This window comes from Corythoichthys intestinalis, chromosome 12 (genome assembly GCF_030265065.1).
Source record: "Corythoichthys intestinalis isolate RoL2023-P3 chromosome 12, ASM3026506v1, whole genome shotgun sequence".
In the NCBI taxonomy this organism is placed as follows: domain Eukaryota; kingdom Metazoa; phylum Chordata; class Actinopteri; order Syngnathiformes; family Syngnathidae; genus Corythoichthys; species Corythoichthys intestinalis.
Genome location: NC_080406.1, coordinates 7,155,236 through 7,174,017, shown reverse-complemented (window position 1 = coordinate 7,174,017; position 18,782 = coordinate 7,155,236). Strand labels below are relative to the sequence as shown.

The following is an 18,782-nucleotide window of genomic DNA, read 5'->3' as shown; positions in this document are numbered from 1 at the left end:
CGCTCTGCTACTTTAAAATTTCCTCTCAGGGATTAATAAAATCTTATCAAATCATATTGTATACGGCGTTATGTTATCGCACTTTTATCTGGTGCTGCTCTCTGAGCAGCAAACAATAAAAGAGTAGAGCTCATGAACGCCCAAAGCAAATTTTGCTTGTCTTCAGTTCGGTGAGCATCTAAAAGATAAACGCTACAGGTGTTTGGTGTATGGATTTTTGTGTTTAATCTATTACCGCGGAAGGGAAAGGCAAAGAAATGTGATGGCTGTAGGAAATGCCAAACTGTGATCGTGTAGCAGTAAAATTGGTGTGCATCTGTGCCCTAGCTGCTCAGCAGCAGTGATCATTTAATGTCAAACTCATTTTTGTTCGCAGGCCTCATTTATGGCAATTAAATCTCATGTGGGGCGGATTAGTTTATTTTTGGCCAAGTAAGTTCACTCACTAGCTGCCATTGATGTCCTATCCATTTTGACTGGGAGTTTTTGACTTAACATTTTGACTGAGACATCAGATGCCGTCAATGGCACTGGAAGATGTGCATTCACAACCTCCACCTATGGATATTCGGTTTTTAATTTGCAGTGATGACCACAAGCGGATTTTAAGGGTGGCCAGGCCCCCTGAGTTGGCACCAAATTGATGAAGAATACTCATCAAGTCCATGCCTCAGAGGCTGCAAGCTGTCATAAAAGCCAGAGATGGTGCTACTAAATACTAGAGGTGTGTTTTGATTGTTATTTCTTTGTTTGTTTCTCATGATTCTATATTCTTTTTCTTCAGAATGGAGTGATTCCATACATATTTCCCTGCTCTAGCTCTATAAAAGTAGCATTTACTGACCACCACAATGTTTTTTAATCATTTCTTTTAGTGTTTCTGAATCCTAAAGAGTTGCACTTTTGAACTAATTCATTATTTTTTTTCAAGCTTTTTATCTGAGTTTGTTCTCCATGATAAAATGTCTGAGTGAGTACTTTTTGCTAGGGGTTGTTCATTTGGCCTAGGACGAAAACTAGCCTTTTGGCTAATGCTGGCCTATTTTACAATTAGTTGTGTTGTTAATATGCATTGTCACTCTAAATAAATAAATCTACATTAAATCTGCATGTGGAAATGTTTTAGATCTTTGGGTTGAAAAAAAAATTGGGAGCAAAAACAAGTGTTGCATTCATATTTTTGTTCAGTATAGTTCCAAAAAGCTTTTTTAATTTTCTTTTTTTTTTTTTTTGTTATGTGGCAAAATGGATGTTAGTTCATGGAATTTTTATTTGGTATGTGGCAAAATGGATTTTTGTGCGTGGCATTTTTTTGGTATTTGGCAAAATGCATTTTGGTGTGTGGCATTTTTATTTGGTGTGTGACAGAACGGATTTTTGTATATGGCATTTTTATTTGGTGTGTGGCAAAAGGGATTTTGGTATTTGGAATTTTTTTGTTATGTGGCAAAATGGATGTTGGTTTATGGCATTTTTATTTCATACGTGGCAAAATGGATGTTGGTTTATGGCATTTTTATTTCGTATGTAGCAAAATGGATTTTGGTGCGTGGCATTTTTTTGGTATTTGGCAAAATGCATTTTGGTATATGGCATTTTTATTTGGTGTGTGACAGAATGGATTTTGGTGTATGGCATTTTTATTTTGTGTGTTGCAAAAGGGATTTTGGTACTGGATGTGGAATTTTTTTTTAGCTATGTGGCAAAATGGATGTTGGTTTATGGCATTTTTATTTGGCAAAATGGATTTTGGTTTGTGGCATTTTTTTTTTTATATTTGGCAAAATGCATTTTGGTATATCGCATTTTTATTTTGTATGTGGCATTTTTTTGGTATATGGCAAAATGGATTTTGGTTTAAGGCATTTTTATTTGGTACGTGGCATTTTTTTTTATTGTATGTGGCAAAATGGATTTTGGTATGTGGTATTTTTTTGGTATGTGGTAAAATGGATTTTGGTATGTGTTTTTTTTATATTTATATATATTTTGTTTGTTTTTTGCTATGTGGCAAAATGGATGTTGGTTTATGGCATTTTTATTTGGTATGTGGCAAAATTGATTTTGGTTTGTGGCATTTTTTTTGTATTTGGCAAAATGCATTTTGGTATGTGGCATTTTTATTTTGTATGTGGCATTTTTTGGTATGTGGCAAAATGGATTTTGGTTTAAGGCATTTTTATTTGGTACGTGGCCTTTTTGTTTTTTGTATGTGACAAAAGGGTTTTTGGTATATGGCATTTTTTTGTACGTGGCAAAATTGATTTTGGTCTGTGGCATTTTTTTTTGGTATGTTGCATTTTTGGGGTATGTGGCAAAATAGCTTTTGGTATATGGTATTTTTTGCAAGCCATGCACAACCATGCCATTGACGGCTATGCACGTCCAAATTTTCCAATTCATTTTGAATTGAATCAGAAAAACATGTGGTTGTGATTTTTGACCATTCACTTACCATTACAGCCCTTTGACATTCAAATGGAACCCAAGTAAGGCCATGCCATTGACGGACATATACGTCCAAATTTCCCCTTTCATTTCAAATGGCAGAAAGACGTGTGGTTGTGATTTTTTGACAAGAGCATATAATACAATCTAGTTCCAAAAAGCATCCTTATTTATTTTTTTTAAGTGTAGTTTGTGCTTTCGCCCCCTTTGTCTGATAGAATGCTCCTCTAGTGTATTTATGCATTCAGAGACCTTGCTTTGTTCTTGATGAGTTGTTTTTTTTCTATAAATTTTCAAGGGTAACACACATCATAACTGTTCTGAATCCATTATCATAATTAGGCTTTTTAAAAGCGGACAGAGGGTGTTTTAATCAAAAATTGCCTCCATTGCCAAATAAAAAAAAAAACCAATCAGACAAAAAAAAAAAACAAATGTAATTTAAACATTAAATGCATGCAGTATGCAATTAATGTCAGAGGAGCTGTCCCTACGCTCCTCTCCAGCTGCAGCATTGCGGCACCGTTCCAAATCCGAACACGTCCCTAAGCATCCTCTGCTCATTTCAAAGTTTTAAAATGTCTTGAAACAAACTGGATGGCAGAAAGTTGAATGTTTTTCAGATGCAAATATATACTACATAATGTAAATGGTGAAAAACTCATTATAATCATTTGGAAATGCACTTAAAGCAAGGAATTTAGCAATAAGAGTAGAAAGAATACTAGTAGCCAAAATATGCATTTCACTCAAAATTCCCGGAAATTTTAGTACTGCAAATAATATCAGCATGAAAATGGAAATTGAAATTGTCTCGTTCTACACTTATTCTTGATGCTTGGGCGATTCCCATTAAAAGCAATGCATTACGGTAATGAAGGACATTTACCAAAACTAGTTTAAAATAACAGAATGCTGATGAGATCCCTAATAATGTATTTACATTAAAATATGTCTAAAAACGTAATATTCCTCATTTGGGTATGATTATCTATGGTGGGGAAGTAGTAGTAAGTAGTAGTATTAGTAAACATAAATTAACAGTATCATCACAGTATCACATACCCTCATATGTTGCTGACACAACATAAATAACTATGTACATTTAAATGATGCTGCATAACCTCATACAGTGCCTTCCATAATTATTGGCACCCCTGAAAAAGATGTGTTTTTTATAGGGCTGTCAAATGATTAACATTTTTAATCAAGTTAATTACATACATTACATTACATTACAAAATACGCCATATTTTTCTGTAAATTATTGTTGGAATGAAAAGATAAGACACAAGACGGATATATACATTCAACATACGGTACATAAGTACTGTATTTGTTTATCATAACAATAAATCAACAAGATGGCATTAACATTATTAACATTCTCTTAAAGCGATCCATGGATAGAAAAACTTGTAGCTCTTAAAAGATAAATGTTAGTACAAGTTATAGAAATTTTATATCAAAACCCCTCTTAATGTTTTCGTTTTATTAAAATTTGTAAAATTTTCAATCGAAAAATAAACTAGTAGCTCGCCATTGTTGATGTCATTACACCATGCTCACTCCCCAAACCCATAAAATCATTTGGACCCGAGCGCCACCAGAGGGCGCCAAATACCAAAAAACAAGTAACAAGCGGACATTACACTGTCATTTTAATCTGAGCGGGGCATGTGCGTTAATTGCGTCAAATATTTTAACGTGATTAATTTTTAAAAAATTAATTACCGCCCGTTAACGCGATAATTTTGACAGCCCTAGTTTTTTATCTTCTGATATATATTTTTTAATTCAAATAATATGGGACCTTAATGGGGGGGGGGGGGGGGGGGAATCCAACCTTCAATACAAGTGCATTCATTCAGTGGGGAAAAAAATCCCACATAGAGAAAAAATTATTTGACATCAAATAATGTGTGTCACAATTATTAGCACCCCTGGTGTTAATACTTTGTACAACCCCCTTTTGCCAACAAAACAAGGTCTGGGGACTGAGATGGCCATGGGAGGAGCTTGATTGTTGATTGATGTGTCTGGTGAACCATTTCTGTGTAGATTTGGCCATATGTTTAGGGTCATTGTCTTGCTGAAAGACCCAGTGACGACCCATCTTCAGCTTTCGGGCAGAGGGCAACAGATTTTGATTTAAAATGTCCTGGTATTTCAAAGCATTCATGATGCCACGCACCCGAACAAGGTTCCCAGGGCCTTTGGAAGCGAAACAGCCCCACAGCATCACTGACCCACCCCCATACTTCACAGTAGGTATGAGGTGCTTTTCAGCATGTGCATCTTTCGTGGCACGCCAGACCCACTTAGAGTGTTTGTTGCTAAAAAGCTCAATCTTGGACCCACACAAAAATACACACGGTCCCAGGCTTCAACTGGGACCGTGTGCTTTGGTCAGATGAGACCAAGATGTTAAGGTTAGCTTCATAAAACGCAACGCAACACGCCAGTCAATCTGATTGACATTTCCAAAACTGTAGTCCTCAACGTACTGCTCTTGAACGCACCCCAGATTTTCCTCACAGCGGTTTATTTGATTGGACGTGCTCTCCAAAACGTCATCAGGCAAAATGGGAGACGACTTGGGTGACGAGTGGTGGCAGCATGACGCTAAATCTGGTAAAAATCTGATTTTTAACTAATCTAATACCTCATTTCTCTAATATTTGTGCGCCTACATGTTTTCTGTGCGACTACAAGTACTACCCCTCGCTAGTACTTGTCGTGAGGCTTGCCGGTGCTCACTGTAAGCTAGTTTTAGCCACGTATCACTTGCCGGTAACTTTGAAAGTACTTTAGTACCACAAAATTGCAACGTATACTCACTTGTGTGCTAAATTCCCTTTATATATAACGTGATATTACGTTCTTTGTGTACGTGTACAACACGTGAAGAGCACGTGAACGACGTAAACACACGTGCGCACTCGCATGTAGCATGGATTTTATAGTTATGACGTCACACGCCGGTTTTTAACGTATCTTGACCGTTCCTGTACATATAACTTACTTCCGAAAAGGGCGTTATCCGTCCGTATCGCTTGTCATTTCTTTTTAACAGTGTGGTTGTTTAACACGGAATCTTCCAGTGTCGATTACTTACCAGCGTAGTTCATTCCTCTGGTCGGTAGAGGGCAGCCGCGCACTCCTGTAGTTTTTACACGTTAAGCGGAGAACCTGTTTATGATAGACCGTTGATTATAATTAATTGAAAAACCATAAATATCTCTGTAATACTAGAGTCAATGTCTTTGAACAGCTATAAGCAGCATGTAAAAACTAAACCTGTGAACAAGCTTGTTTGTATGCAATCCAAACGTTTTTCCCCACGACAAAAACAAATTTGACATAGTGTAAAGCGGCATGGAAAATGAATGGATGAATGAATGAATGTAATTATTAACTGTCACAAAATGCCATCACTTCAACTCTACATCTTTTAAATGTCGCATTCATGTGTTAATTGGAACTTAAACCTCTTTCTTCATCAATATATGAGAATGTCAAATTAAAAATAGTTATATATTTCAGTTCTGTTAAAAAGGAACTAATCTTGAGAATGTAAAAATGTTTAAGATATATTAAACAAGGAAATGCTTTATTCAAATTGCATTAAATGTTACATTTTTAGAAAATTCATGTATTAATGCCATCACGTCCATTTCATTTGAACTGTTAGGGCTGGCAGATGCATTAAAAAAAAACAATAGATTCACATTTTATTTATCCAACATTTATTTAGACAAAATTTCCATCTAAATTTTATGTTTAATACTATTTAAGTGAAATCCATTCGCATAATTTTCCTACGTACTATTAAGTGCAGTGATAATGTTCCAAAATGTGGCTTTGAATATTAAATAGAAGTCAGCAATTTTATCTTTAAACATTTCCGTCTCGCACATTTATGTATTTCAATATTGCCGATGATGTTACCTGTAAAGGTGTTTTTTTTTTTTTTTAGGTATTTTTTTGTGAAAAGTTTGAGAAGAACTGCTCCTGAATAATGCATTTTAGGTCATATGCTATTCTATTGAATTAAAATGCTCAAAAAATGCTTCCCTAAAGTATAAATAAAACAACAAAAATAAGCCTTATATGTGTAATATTGTGTATGTAAATTGTAGTGCTGCAATGATTAATCAACTCGAGTAATTTGATTAGAAAAAGATTTGAATTAAATTTTGGTGCTTCAAGTATTTGTTTAATTAAAGTGACGTTGTAATGGTTTGTTTTGAAAGTGTTCGCATTTTGTTTTGGGTGGATACACTGCCCTCTAGTGGCGACAGTGAATATAACATAATGCATTTCACATTGCTGAATCCAGCTGCTCCCTCTTGAGAACAACATTGGCTAAGTTTTTGTTTGAGCTAATGTTTTTTTTTTAATGCATTTGTTATTTAGTTTATTGGTGTATTTAGCTGTTTATTATAGGAATATGTGTTTGAACCATTTGTCAAGAGCATTGTTAAAAAAAAAAGTTAACACTTTATAGCATTTAAGCTAGCGGACTTTTGCTATGTAAATTAGCCAATTGTTCTTTTGTTGCACTTAGATCCTCATTTATTTATTTATTGTTTGCTACTGTTTGAGGCCGAGCTCAGGTATTTTCATTTCTTCTAATCCTTATCCAATTACTCGATTATTCGAATGAACTTGTTTATCGATTAATCGACTACTAAAATAGTCCATATAAGCATATATCTAAACATTTTCAAATAAAATACTGTATTTTTTTTTTTTTTTTTTTTAATTAAAAGAATCCGAAATAGACTGAAGTTTGAAGCGCGAAGTAGTGAGTGATCACTGTACAGCATGGGTGTCCAAACCTGTCCTCAAGGGCCGCTGTGGGTCCTGTTTTTTGTTCCTACCAATCGGGCACAGACAGTTTAACCAATGAAGTTTGTGCTAAAACAAGCAGCACCTGACTGCAATCAACTGATTACACTTGTGAGACACCAGATTGGTGAAAGGTTGTCGTCATGACGGGTTTGAACAAAAACCTGCACCCACTGCGGCCCTATGTGGAATAGTTTGGACACCACTGCTGTACAGTATTTACTTGGCAAGATACAATCACAAATTTTTGGCTTCGTCAAACTGGTTGATGATCTGTTAATTGTAGAGTTAAGTTGTTGTTTTTTTGAGGTAGTATTTGATGTAAAAAGTTTGAAAACAACTGTGCTAGAGTAATACGTTTTAGGTTTCTGTTAGCTGTAGCTACTTGTTGAATAAAATAGGGAAATGTTTCACTATGAACTGAAGTGCTAAAATAAATTAGTTTTCACAACAAAGTAATTTAATTTATTGTGCTTCTGGCAAATATATTAAACACTAATTTTAACAATGTTTTTTCACTAACCAATGAGAGGAAAAATCCACTTCAGCTCTCAGTCTGAAACATGTTTTATTGTACTACTGTAATTGTCGGACTAAATGGCGCACCTGACTATAAGCCGCCACCCATCAAATATGATATAAAAAGTGCATTTGTTCATAGATAAGCCGCACTGCACTATGAACCCCAGCTGTCCTCACTGTATTATGGGATATTTACACCAAAACATATTAACCAGTAACACTTTATTTGACAGCGGCATCATAAGACTGTCATAAAACCTATGAACCACCAGGAAGCTTTGAAACAATTGGCTGCAAAGCTTCATTTCTTCAAGAAGCTTCATTTGGCCACCACTGCTCCCTTAAGGGATACAGTTAACCTCTGCTACCACCTGCTGTCAACACTGTTGTCATCCAACATGCCTCCTAGCATGCACTGCAGCGCTACAAATGTAAATAACAATCAAAATTCATGTTCTATGCTAATTATGTCTTCAGTTACTGTTCTAGTTGTTTAATTAATTGCTAGTTATGGTATTTGGTAACACTTTTTTTGACAGTGGCACCATAAGACTGTCATTAGACCGCTATCATGGGCATTAATGAATGCTTATGTCATTAAGTGTCATCCGGCAAATCATGTCACTAACTCCATTTATGTCTAGCTTGGATCTTTTACATCCATTCAAAAGTGAGATAATTCGCTGGATAACACTATATGACATCTGCTATAAGCATTCATTAATGCTCATGACAGTGTCATGTCATAATTGTGATGATCTTATGACAGTCTTATGACGCCGCTGTCAAAAAAATTGTTACCTATTAACCCAAATAAATCAACAAATAAGCCGCACTGGACTTTAAGCCGCAGGATTCAAAATTAAGACAAAAGTAGCGGCTTATAGTACAAAAATTATGGTGCATATATATATTTTCAATTATACTTTGGGGAAAAAAAGTGAAAAAACATGTCTTATATGTATCTTTTCAATGCTAAACCTGAATTAATACATTGAACACACCAAATTAATAATAAAAAAATAGATAAAATTGAGGGGGTGCGCTACTTGACGGACTTTCACTTATCGCGGCGGGTTCTGGTCCCCATTAACCGCAAAAAAACGAGGGATCACTGTACTTTAAAATGAATGCCTAAAACATAACTTTTCAATTAGCAATCTTTGTTGCTGGCTATTTGTACTTGTACTTTTAATAAGAAAAATAAAGAATGAACAACAAATGTTTTTATAGCACATGCTGATAAATTAGCTTCTGAAAGAAATGTCCACACATTAGGCGGTTAATAGATTGTATTGCATTGTTTCAGGTCATTCTCATGCAGGTAGTAGAAACAAGTTGTACAAAGTTTGCTTCAAAAATATCAGATAGATAAGGTATTTTACCAAATGATTGCATGTAAGATGTACAGTGGGGGAAATAAGTATTTAGTCAACCACCAATTGTGCAAGTTCTCCCACTTGAAAAGATTAGAGAGGCCTGTAATTGTCAACATGGGTAAACCTCAACCATGAGAGACGGAATGTGGGAAAAAAAACATAAAATCACATTGTTTCATTTTTAAATAATTTATTTCCAAATTGGAGTGGAAAATGAGTATTTGGTCACCTACAAACAAGCAAGATTTCTGGCTGTCAAAGAGGTCTAACTTCTTCTAACAAGGCTCCACTCGTTACCTGTATTAATGGCACCTGTTTTAACTCATTATCAGTATAAAAGACACCTGTCCACAGTCTCAGTCAGTCACACTCCAAACTCCACTATGGCCAAGACCAGAGAGTTGTCGAAGGACACCAGAGACAAAATTGTAGACCTGCACCAGGCTGGGAAGACTGAATCTGCAAGAGGTGAAACGCTTGGTGTAAAGAACTCAACTGTGGGAGCAATTATTAGGAAATGGAAGACATACAAGACCACTGATAGTCTCCCTCCATCTGGGGCTCCATGCAAGACCTCACCCCGTGGCGTCAAAATGATAACAAGAACTGAGCAAAAATCCCAGAACCAAACGGGGGGACCTAGGGAATGACCTACAGAGAGCTGGGACCAAAGTAACAAAGGCTACTATCAGTAACACAATGCGTGCCAGGTACTCAAATCCTGCATTGCCAGACGTGTCCCTCTGCTGAAGCCAGTACACGTCCAGGCCCGTCTGCAGTTCCTGAGAGAGCATTTGGATGATCCAGAAGAGGACCGGGAGTATCTGTTATGGTCAGATGAAACCAAAATAGAACTTTTTGGTAGAAACACAGGTTCTCGTGTTTGGAGGAGAAAGAATAATGATTTGCATCCGAAGAACACCATACCCACTGTGAAGCATGGGGGTGGAAATGTCATGCTTTGGGGATGTTTTTCTGCAAAGGGACCAAGATGACTGATCTGTGTAAAGGAAAGAATGAATAGGGCCATATATCGAGAGATTTTGAGTGAAAAACGCCTTCCATCAGCAAGAGCATTGAAGATGAGATGTGGCTGGGTCTTTCAGCATGACAATGATCCCAAACACACAGCCAGGGCAACAAAGGAGTGGCTTCTTAAGAAGCATTTTAAGGTCCTGGAGTGGCCTAGCCAGTCTCCAGATCTCAATCCCATAGAAAATCTGTGGAGGGAGTTGAAAGTCCGTGTTGCCCGACGACAGCCCCAAAAGATCACTGCTCCAGAGGAGATCTGCATGGAGGAATGGGCCAAAATACCAGCAAGGGTGTGTGAAAAGCTTGTGAAGAGTTACAGAAAACGTTTGGCCTCAATTATTGCAAACAAAGGGTACATAACAAAGTATTTAGATGAACTTTTTGTATTGACCAAATACTTATTTTCCACCATGATTTGCAAATAAATTCTTTAAAAATCAAACAATGTGATTTTCAGTTTTTTTTTCCACATTCTGTCTCTCATGGTTGAGGTTTACCCATGTTGACAATTACAGGCCTGTCTAATATTTTCTAGTGGGAGAACCTACACAATTAGTGGTTGACCAAATACTTATTTGCCCCACTGTAAATGTAAAAATGTATTGATTTAATGGTGTAATGTAAGTGGAAGAAGTATATACTTAGCAAGATACATTCAAACATTTTTGGCTTCATCAAAATGGTTGCTGCTACATTGGGGAGTGTGAGGCAGGAGACGTGGCAGGAGATATGGTAATGCTACTTGTAATCTTGCCGACACCTTTGACATGACAGCCATTTGCAAGTACTTGAGTCCTCTGCTCATGCCGAAGGTAGTACGGCCCGACGGGTGGCTGCATGCTGTGCGACGGAAGGTACGGGTTCCCTAAGTGGATGTGGATCTTATTGTCCTCCGTGGTGATGATGCTAGGGTTCGAGTCTGGACTGCCGGAGCACACGTGGTGCCAGCTGTTCTGCCGATCGGGCGTCTTGCAAAAGGAGGCCTGACTCCCGAGGTCAGCCGGTTCCGGCGAACACGTCCTGACCGTCAAGATCTGGATCGGGAGGTCAGGCGTCGCTGAGCGGGACGAATTGGGACTCATCATTCGAGAAACCGGTGTTCCGTTAAGCAGGGAGATGGAGCGATCGGGACTGGAAGGCGGCGACTTGTTCTGGATGATGGTGATTCTTTGGTTTGGTGTATTTCCACCAGACGGGATGAAGGCCGTGCTGGTGTAGGAGGCCGAGGCGTCCGTAGTAGGACTACTGATCTCGAGGGTGGCCGTGTTGAGAATGTGATGAGGCGTTACCTTGATTTGCAGCGGCTGCCCCGGTGTGTGCGCGAGCATCATCACATCCCCGTTAGCCGCTTGGTGCACATTTACTCCGTTGGCTGCATGGCTTCTGTTTTGGCTCACGATGTTGTTGGCAGTGTTCAAGCTGTTAAGGTTGCTGACGAGAGCCGTGCCGCGGCTGTCTATGACTTCGGCGTTGTGGTTCGGATCGTCCTCAGCGTGTTTCTCGCTAAATGTTTCGTTAATTATGCAGGGAAGTTGGCAGTCAGGAGGCAGGTTGGCCGCTGGTTCAGTTTGGACCTCTTTGGTGGGGCGATAATGTTCTTCATTTTTTAAGCGTCTGTATCTGTCGAGTTCGCTGCTAAGGTCGCGCATCTCTCGGGCGAGTTCCCGGTTCCGGACTTCTTGTTGCATCAGTTTACCCTGTAGCGTGGAGTGATCTGTTTGGACCCTGCTAATGGATTCCTCCGTGCCCATCAGCTGCTGGAGTTGCTCCTTGAGGGCGCTGACCTCTCGCCCCAGCAGCCTCGATTTAACCTGCTCCTTCTGAAGACGGCAAAGGAGGAGATGCTCCTGATTTACGTCCTGCTTTTCCGCCTGCTTGTAGCTGGAAAGCTCCTTTTTGGCCAAGTCGAGTTCCTTGAGCAGAGACATGGATTTGATCTGTTCCTCCTTGAAACTTTTTTCCAGAGACTCATAGCTGTCCTCGACTTTCATGAGTTCTTTCTCCATCATCTCTTTGTCCTGCAGTCTTTTCTGTAGCCTCTCCAGCTCCCACATGAGTTGTTTGGCTTTGTTCTCTTCCGTTTGGCAGCGAGGGCTGGCGTTGTTGGAGCCTTGCGTGTACTTTTCCTCCTTTTCTCTCCGGTTCTCCAAAACCTGTAACCTCTTTCTCATCATCGACATTTTACTCTCAAGCTCCACATTTTTCTGCTGCTCTCCCGCGAGCCTGGTTTGTAACTCATCCCTCTCTTTGGCTATGCCTGTTATCTTTTGTTCCACATTTTCTTCTCTAGTATTCCCTGCAGAGTTTTTGCTCCCCCGCCTTCCGAGCTTTTCCTCGGCCTCCTGCAGCCTCTCCGACATGGTCTTTCTATCTTCTGCTAAGGCCGCCGTTAGGGACCTGAGTGTGGCCAGGTCATGTCTGATTGCCACCTCGCTCTTCTCCAGTTGGAGCTCACTTGCCTCCAGCTCCCTCACTTTGAGCTTCAGGGAGTCCACCTCGCTCGAAAGCATCTTGCTGACATCCCTCTCTTTTTCCAAGCTATCCCGCAGACTGCAACACTCTTGTTTGCTTTTACCCAAAGTCTCCTCAATGCGGTCTAATTCACTGATTCGCCCATTCAGCCTATTTACCTCAATCTTCAGGCTAGAGCAGTTTTTGGTTTCCTTCACTAGTCTGCTATCCAGATCCCGGCATTGGTCTCTCATGCGGATAAGCTCCTCATCCTTCCCTTCCATTTCCACCACCCTTCGCCTCAGTACCTCCACTTCTGACAGAGAGCTCGGCTGTCTCGTTTCCCGATCGCCGGGCTGCTGCATTGCCTTATTTTCCCTTGCGGAACTTCTCGTTTCTTCCAGAGCATCTGTCCGGCGTCCAACACCGGAGTGTTGGTGTCTAAGCGGCTGATTTTGAGCCGCACCGTCGGCTAGTTGAGCTGTCATGGCGTAAGGCGAGCAGCTGGCTGAACTGTGTCGCTCCGCCTCTGGATGCATGGAATTTGGCTGCCAAAGTTCTTTGGCGTCCCGGTCAATAACTTTTGCGATGGCGCTCAGTTCTTTGACATGACATTCGTGCAACTCCTTCAAGTGCTTATGCTCCTTTACAAGCAGTGAAGCAAAAGCCTTCAACTGCTTCAACTCCTCTTTAAGTAGCGATATGTCTCGCTCTCGGATAGTCTCCTTTAACTCCTGATATTGCCGTTCCTTGACAATCAGGAGCTTCAATCTGTACAGAGTTGGGGAGGAAAAAAAAAAGGAACATTAATTATTTCTAAAGAATGCCTTTGAATTAGGGCTGCAGCTATCGAATATTTTAGCAATCGAGTAATCGACTGAAAATTCTATCGATTAATCGAGTAATCGGATAAAACATTTTTTTTTTTTTTTTTTAGGTAAAGAGCAATTATAACTATACATGAGAAAAAAAGACATTTAATCCAATATTGAACCATTTTCACTCAATCAGTGTCTTTATTTCCGATGTACATTGGTAAAAAAAGCCAACAATTGCATCTCAGATGTGACAAGAAAAAAAAATTCACTGCTTTCACTCAAAAAACTATCTTATTTAAAAAAAAAATATATATATATATATATACATATATATATATTTCTTACCTAAAAATTTAATTACGCTTGATAACACATTTTTTTTTTTTTTTTTTAGGTAAAGAGCAAATATAAATATACATGAGAAAACAAGGCATTTCATCTAATATTGAACCATTTTCAGTCAATCAATGTCTTTATTTCCGATGTACATTGTTGAAAACAGCCAACAATTGCCTCTCAGATGTGACTAGAATAAAAAAAAAAGACTAATTCACTGTTTTCGCTCCAAAAACTTTTAGATCTAAAAAAAACTATATATATATATATATATATTACCTAAAAATGTAACTACGCTTGGTAACACACATCACTTAAAAGTTAGGTGTCTTTCCCACGTGTTTCAATTGAATTTCCATTTGTGTCAAGCCATTTTTAAATTCTAGTTAAGTTTTAAGTTAGTCTAAACTGTAAGTCGTGATAGGATGTTGATATTTTGCAGTGTTCAAAATAAATGTCAGGTTATAATGTGGCGATATTTGCATGCGTTCCTGAATGCACCGCATTACGTGCGGGAGAGTGAGAGACGTGCCTTCCTGTTGTTGTTGTCGTTCCACAAGTTCCCAAAAAAGACATAATTGCAACCTAACGAAGCGGGTGACTCTTTGTCAACGTTACAGTATGATACCTGCTGTATTGGAGCACATTAGGGACCAGTGCTACTTGGTGTTTTATCCAGCAATGACTACTGAGCTAAAATTGACAGTTAGCTTTATCATATTTTCATTTTACACCCTCATCACTCTGCAGCGCTATGTTTTCACAGATTAGATAAAGCCTGTATGTTAGACACGTTAGCCACGCATCGACAGTGGTCTTAATCGAAACCTGGCCCTCCGCAGGGCTAACGTTACGTGAGCGAGTGTCAGTAACGGTAATCTTATTTATTAGCGCTGAGAAGTGTACTGCTTTAAGATGGCGGCTGTTTACTAACACCGCTGACTCGCATGATTTCGCATCTAGTTCAACATACATGTGATATCTATGAGACGCATCAGATGCTACCTGCTACCACTGTAGCATCATGCGGGCTAGTTTTTAGCAACGTCGGCGTCGTTTGTGGCGGCTGTCGGCTGCAGAAAGGTTTTTTTTAATATTTTTTTATTGCTTCTTCCTCTATGCACGTGACATTAGCGCGTTGTCCCGCATGAAAAGTAGTCCGGGCAAAACGTGATGCTTAGAGCTGGCAAGATTAAACGATTCCTCGAGGTAAACAAAATTACTTGGATCAGTTTTTAAACTCGAGTTACTTGAGTATTCGTTTCAGCTCTAGTGTCAAGCTATTTTTAAGTTCTAGTTAAGTTTTAAGTTGGTCTGAACTGTAACAACTGATAAGATTTTGAGTTTTTGCAGTGTTCAACATAAATGTATAATACCTGCTGTATTGGAGCACATTAGGGACCAGTGCTACTTGGTGTTTTATTCAGCAATGACTACTGAGCTAAAACTGACAGTTAGCTTTATTATGTTTACACCATCATCACTCTACAGCGCTGTGTTTTTACAGATTAAATAAAGCCTGTATGTAAGACACGTTAGCCACGAATCAACAGTGATCATAATAGAAACCAGGGGTGCACGATATCCATTTTTTGAAACCGATATCGATAACTTCCTGCTCCTCAAAGCCGATACAGATATCGATAACCGATAATAGATATATAATTTTTTAAATGTATAACCTGAGTTTTTGAACAACTGGAGGTTTAAAAAAAAAAAATAGTGGTGGATTCAACATAGATTTGCCTTTGATCTCATCAGATTTTTCATAATGACGTAAACAAAACAGTGTGTTTCACTTCTGCACCGCCCGACAGCCAGCTAAGAATGAATGCACTTCCATAAACCACAAGGCTTGGTCTTTTCTTGCTTTTATGGAAAGACACTCGTCTTAATATTGTGAAAGTACAACAGAAAAATACACATATTCCATACTCAATATACAACAAACTGCACAATCCACTTATATACACAACTACTATTTGTATAGCATTGCACACTAGCTTGAGCTACTAAAGTATTGGCTGGCTTCTTTAACACAAGTTATGAAGTTCTGTACATATGACCCTTCACCACAGAAGTAAACATATATTGCATATCTATATGTTATAGTAAACATAAAATACTTACATATATTTCCGAGGCGGAAACGTAACAGAAAGCATTCACGACTGTCAATGCTACCGCTAGACACCGCAATGTGTAAGTGATTGAACCAAACTACTGTAACAAAAAATAGATGCAGTGAATTATTCTGACCAGCAGGTGGGAGCAATGCACCGCAAATGGTCAACCAATTTCCCATACTAGTGTTTAAACTGTAAAGCCAGAACAGTACATATTATCGGTCCGATTATAAATGTTATTGGATTCATCGGTATGACGTCATAATTCCTATTATCGTGCACCAGTAATAGAAACCTAGCCCTCCGAAGGGCTAACGTTACGTGAGCGAGTGACAGTAACGTTATATTTATTAGCGCTGAGAAGTCTACTGCTTAAAGATGGCGGTTGTTTACTAACGCTGCCCAGACGCGGCCGAGTCTGTCATTTCGCATCTAGTCCTAAATGCATGCGATATCTATGAGACTCATCGGACACTACCTGCTACCACACTAGCATCATGCGGACGTAGTTTTTAGCAACGTTGGCGTGGTTTATAGCGGCTGTTGGCTGCAGTGTTTTTTTTTTGTTTTTTTTTTAAATTGCTTCTTCCTCTACGCACGTGACGTCAGCGCGTTTTCCCGCATTAAAAGTTGTCCGGGCAAAACGTGATGCTTAGAGCTGGCAAAATTAAACGATTCCTGGAGGTGAATAAAATTACTCGGATGAGTTTTTAAACTCGAGTTACTCGAATTGCCCGAATATTCGTTTGAGCTCTACTTTGAATGGATTTACAGCGTAACATTCAGAAAGGACATGAGGTAATGTTTAAACTTCCTCACTTTTTGGCCACGGCTGATAAACAAATGATTTCCCGTGGTGGTTTACTTCCAGCATAAACGTTTATTTAAATCCTACGGATAACTGAATCGCTTTACTCGAGAACATAGAACATTTTGTTCTCTCCTGCGTATCGACCTGTAAACCTTAACACATGTCTCGGTGTCATGTGTGTAAGTACAGTCGTCCGTGCGGTCTCTTAGGCACCGTGATTTAGGATATTTCACAAGCACAACAGATGGTCCCTTGGCGTGTAGCGTATGTTAATTAAGATTCTTCGCTACCCTTCAGTACCTTTAACACCACGTCCCATTGTTCCCCCGTCTGTGCTGTACAAATTGCATTTAGACGCGCGGCTCGGAAAGGCATGCATTCCCATTGAGTCACAGACAGTTCCGAGTTTTCCTTTTTTCCCCAAATTATGTTAAAATTTTAAAGCTTTCTCTCTTGAATACATAAAGATGTTATGTTTGGTACTGAGAAGCTAATTCAAAAGTTTGTTTCGTTCCCTACCGCTTGTCTCGTAGTGATAATCCAACTTTTTTTTTAAAGTACAAGCACAAATTCCTCAAATCTCATCTTTCAAATATTCCTACCTGCTTTCCTGTATGTTTTTCCTAACAAATCCGCAGATATTAGTTGGCCCCAACTCTTGTCGCTTCCCGGTGATCCTAGTGATGTGGACATTCCATGCGGAAAACCAAACATTATGAGAAGTGCTCCGCGCATGGACTCTCTCTTGCAGCCAGTGGCACCCATTACATCATCGGCCAATCCTTATATGGTTATAGCCTAGACTGCTGTGTGTGTGGATGTGTGCGTCAGGTATTCCTCATGCTGCGGGACCATAAATCTGTTAACACACTCAGCAGGCAATCATTTTGGCGACAAAGAGAGTTGTGATTTGTAAGGTTGAGAATCGCCGCTATGGCATGCAGTGGTTATAGTTAGGGTTAAGTCTCCAGGAAAGTTTTTAATGTCGTCTGAAGTGATGGAAATATGACCGTGTGCGTTGGTGCTCGTGTGTTTTTACTGGAGTTGAGCCCATTCCAGATGAGCTCATTGTACAACCATGCCAAAGAGGCTAATGGGAAGGACAGAACGTGTTGGCATGTCCAAGGAGTTCATCTAAGTGTGTGCATGTGTTTCGCACATATGTTTTAAGCAGTGGAGTTTTTTTTATGTGTGCGTTGTAGCCGGTTTTGCTTGGGGCCTGATAACCTGACTGTGAGATGACATCATCACTTCACCGGTTGACAATCATATCCATATGTTTTTTCTGTCTTCCCCTCCACCCCCCAAAAAAAATCTTTTAAAATCTGTTTCAACTCGTCATAGCTTTTTTATTAGATGAAATTATAAAATGTTTAACCGCAGTTTTGCTTGGCGGCGTCATCGGCGCGCTGTTGTTCGTCGAGCATCCGACATGGTTTTCTTTTCAGGTGCAGCAGTGATTAACAATGAACAGTAAGGGTGTAACGGTACATGTTTTTGTATTGAACTGTTTCGGTACGGGGTGCTCGGTTCGGAACGGAGGCGTACTGAACGAATTTATGACGTAATGTAACCCTTACTTTTCGAGACTGTAAGTCGATCGGGTTACAGTTTCTTTTTATAGATTATATTTACTCTGTCTTCTCTACTGTAATGAGGATCAAAACGGTAGGACAGTACATAACCCAGAGAAAAAGTGTGGGACCCCCCTACCACCCTATTACTGTGGCTGCCAGGTTCCCGGCTGGCAGCCATTACCCAGCACCGAGATGGGATTGTGTGTGGAGGGTGGTGCAATGTCTGCATTAAAATGGAAGCGCTCGGCTTTTTGGCCATCACTGCCTCCTTGGGGGAGACAGTCAATTTCTGCTGCCACCTGCTGTCAACACTGTTGTCCAACATGCCTCCTAGCATGCATTGCAGCGCTACATATGTATATAACATTCGAACTTCCAATTTCTGTGGTAATTATTTTCAGTTACTGTTCCATTTGTTTCATTAATTC

The 18,782-nt window shown here is 39.3% G+C and overlaps 2 protein-coding genes across 4 annotated transcripts in view; one reads left to right on the top strand and one right to left on the bottom strand.

Annotated features, from left to right (window-relative positions):
- The first annotated feature begins 4,934 nt into the window (after positions 1-4,934).
- cmss1 (cms1 ribosomal small subunit homolog) overlaps positions 4,935-18,782 on the top strand; it is a 48,368-nt gene continuing 34,520 nt past the window's right edge. The window contains exon 1 of the mRNA XM_057852214.1: positions 4,935-5,082. Coding sequence (XP_057708197.1) covers positions 5,034-5,082 — 49 coding nt within the window. The 5' untranslated portion in view covers positions 4,935-5,033. The remainder of the gene's footprint in view (positions 5,083-18,782) is intronic.
- Positions 5,322-18,782, bottom strand: part of LOC130926894 (filamin A-interacting protein 1-like) — a 37,724-nt gene continuing 24,263 nt past the window's right edge. For 2 of the 3 annotated variants that reach the window (XM_057852213.1, XM_057852212.1), the window contains exon 5: positions 5,322-13,457. In XM_057852213.1, the coding sequence (XP_057708196.1) occupies positions 10,925-13,457 (2,533 nt within the window). In that variant the 3' untranslated portion in view covers positions 5,322-10,924. The remainder of the gene's footprint in view (positions 13,458-18,782) is intronic. The other variant, XM_057852211.1, reaches the window with a different exon arrangement.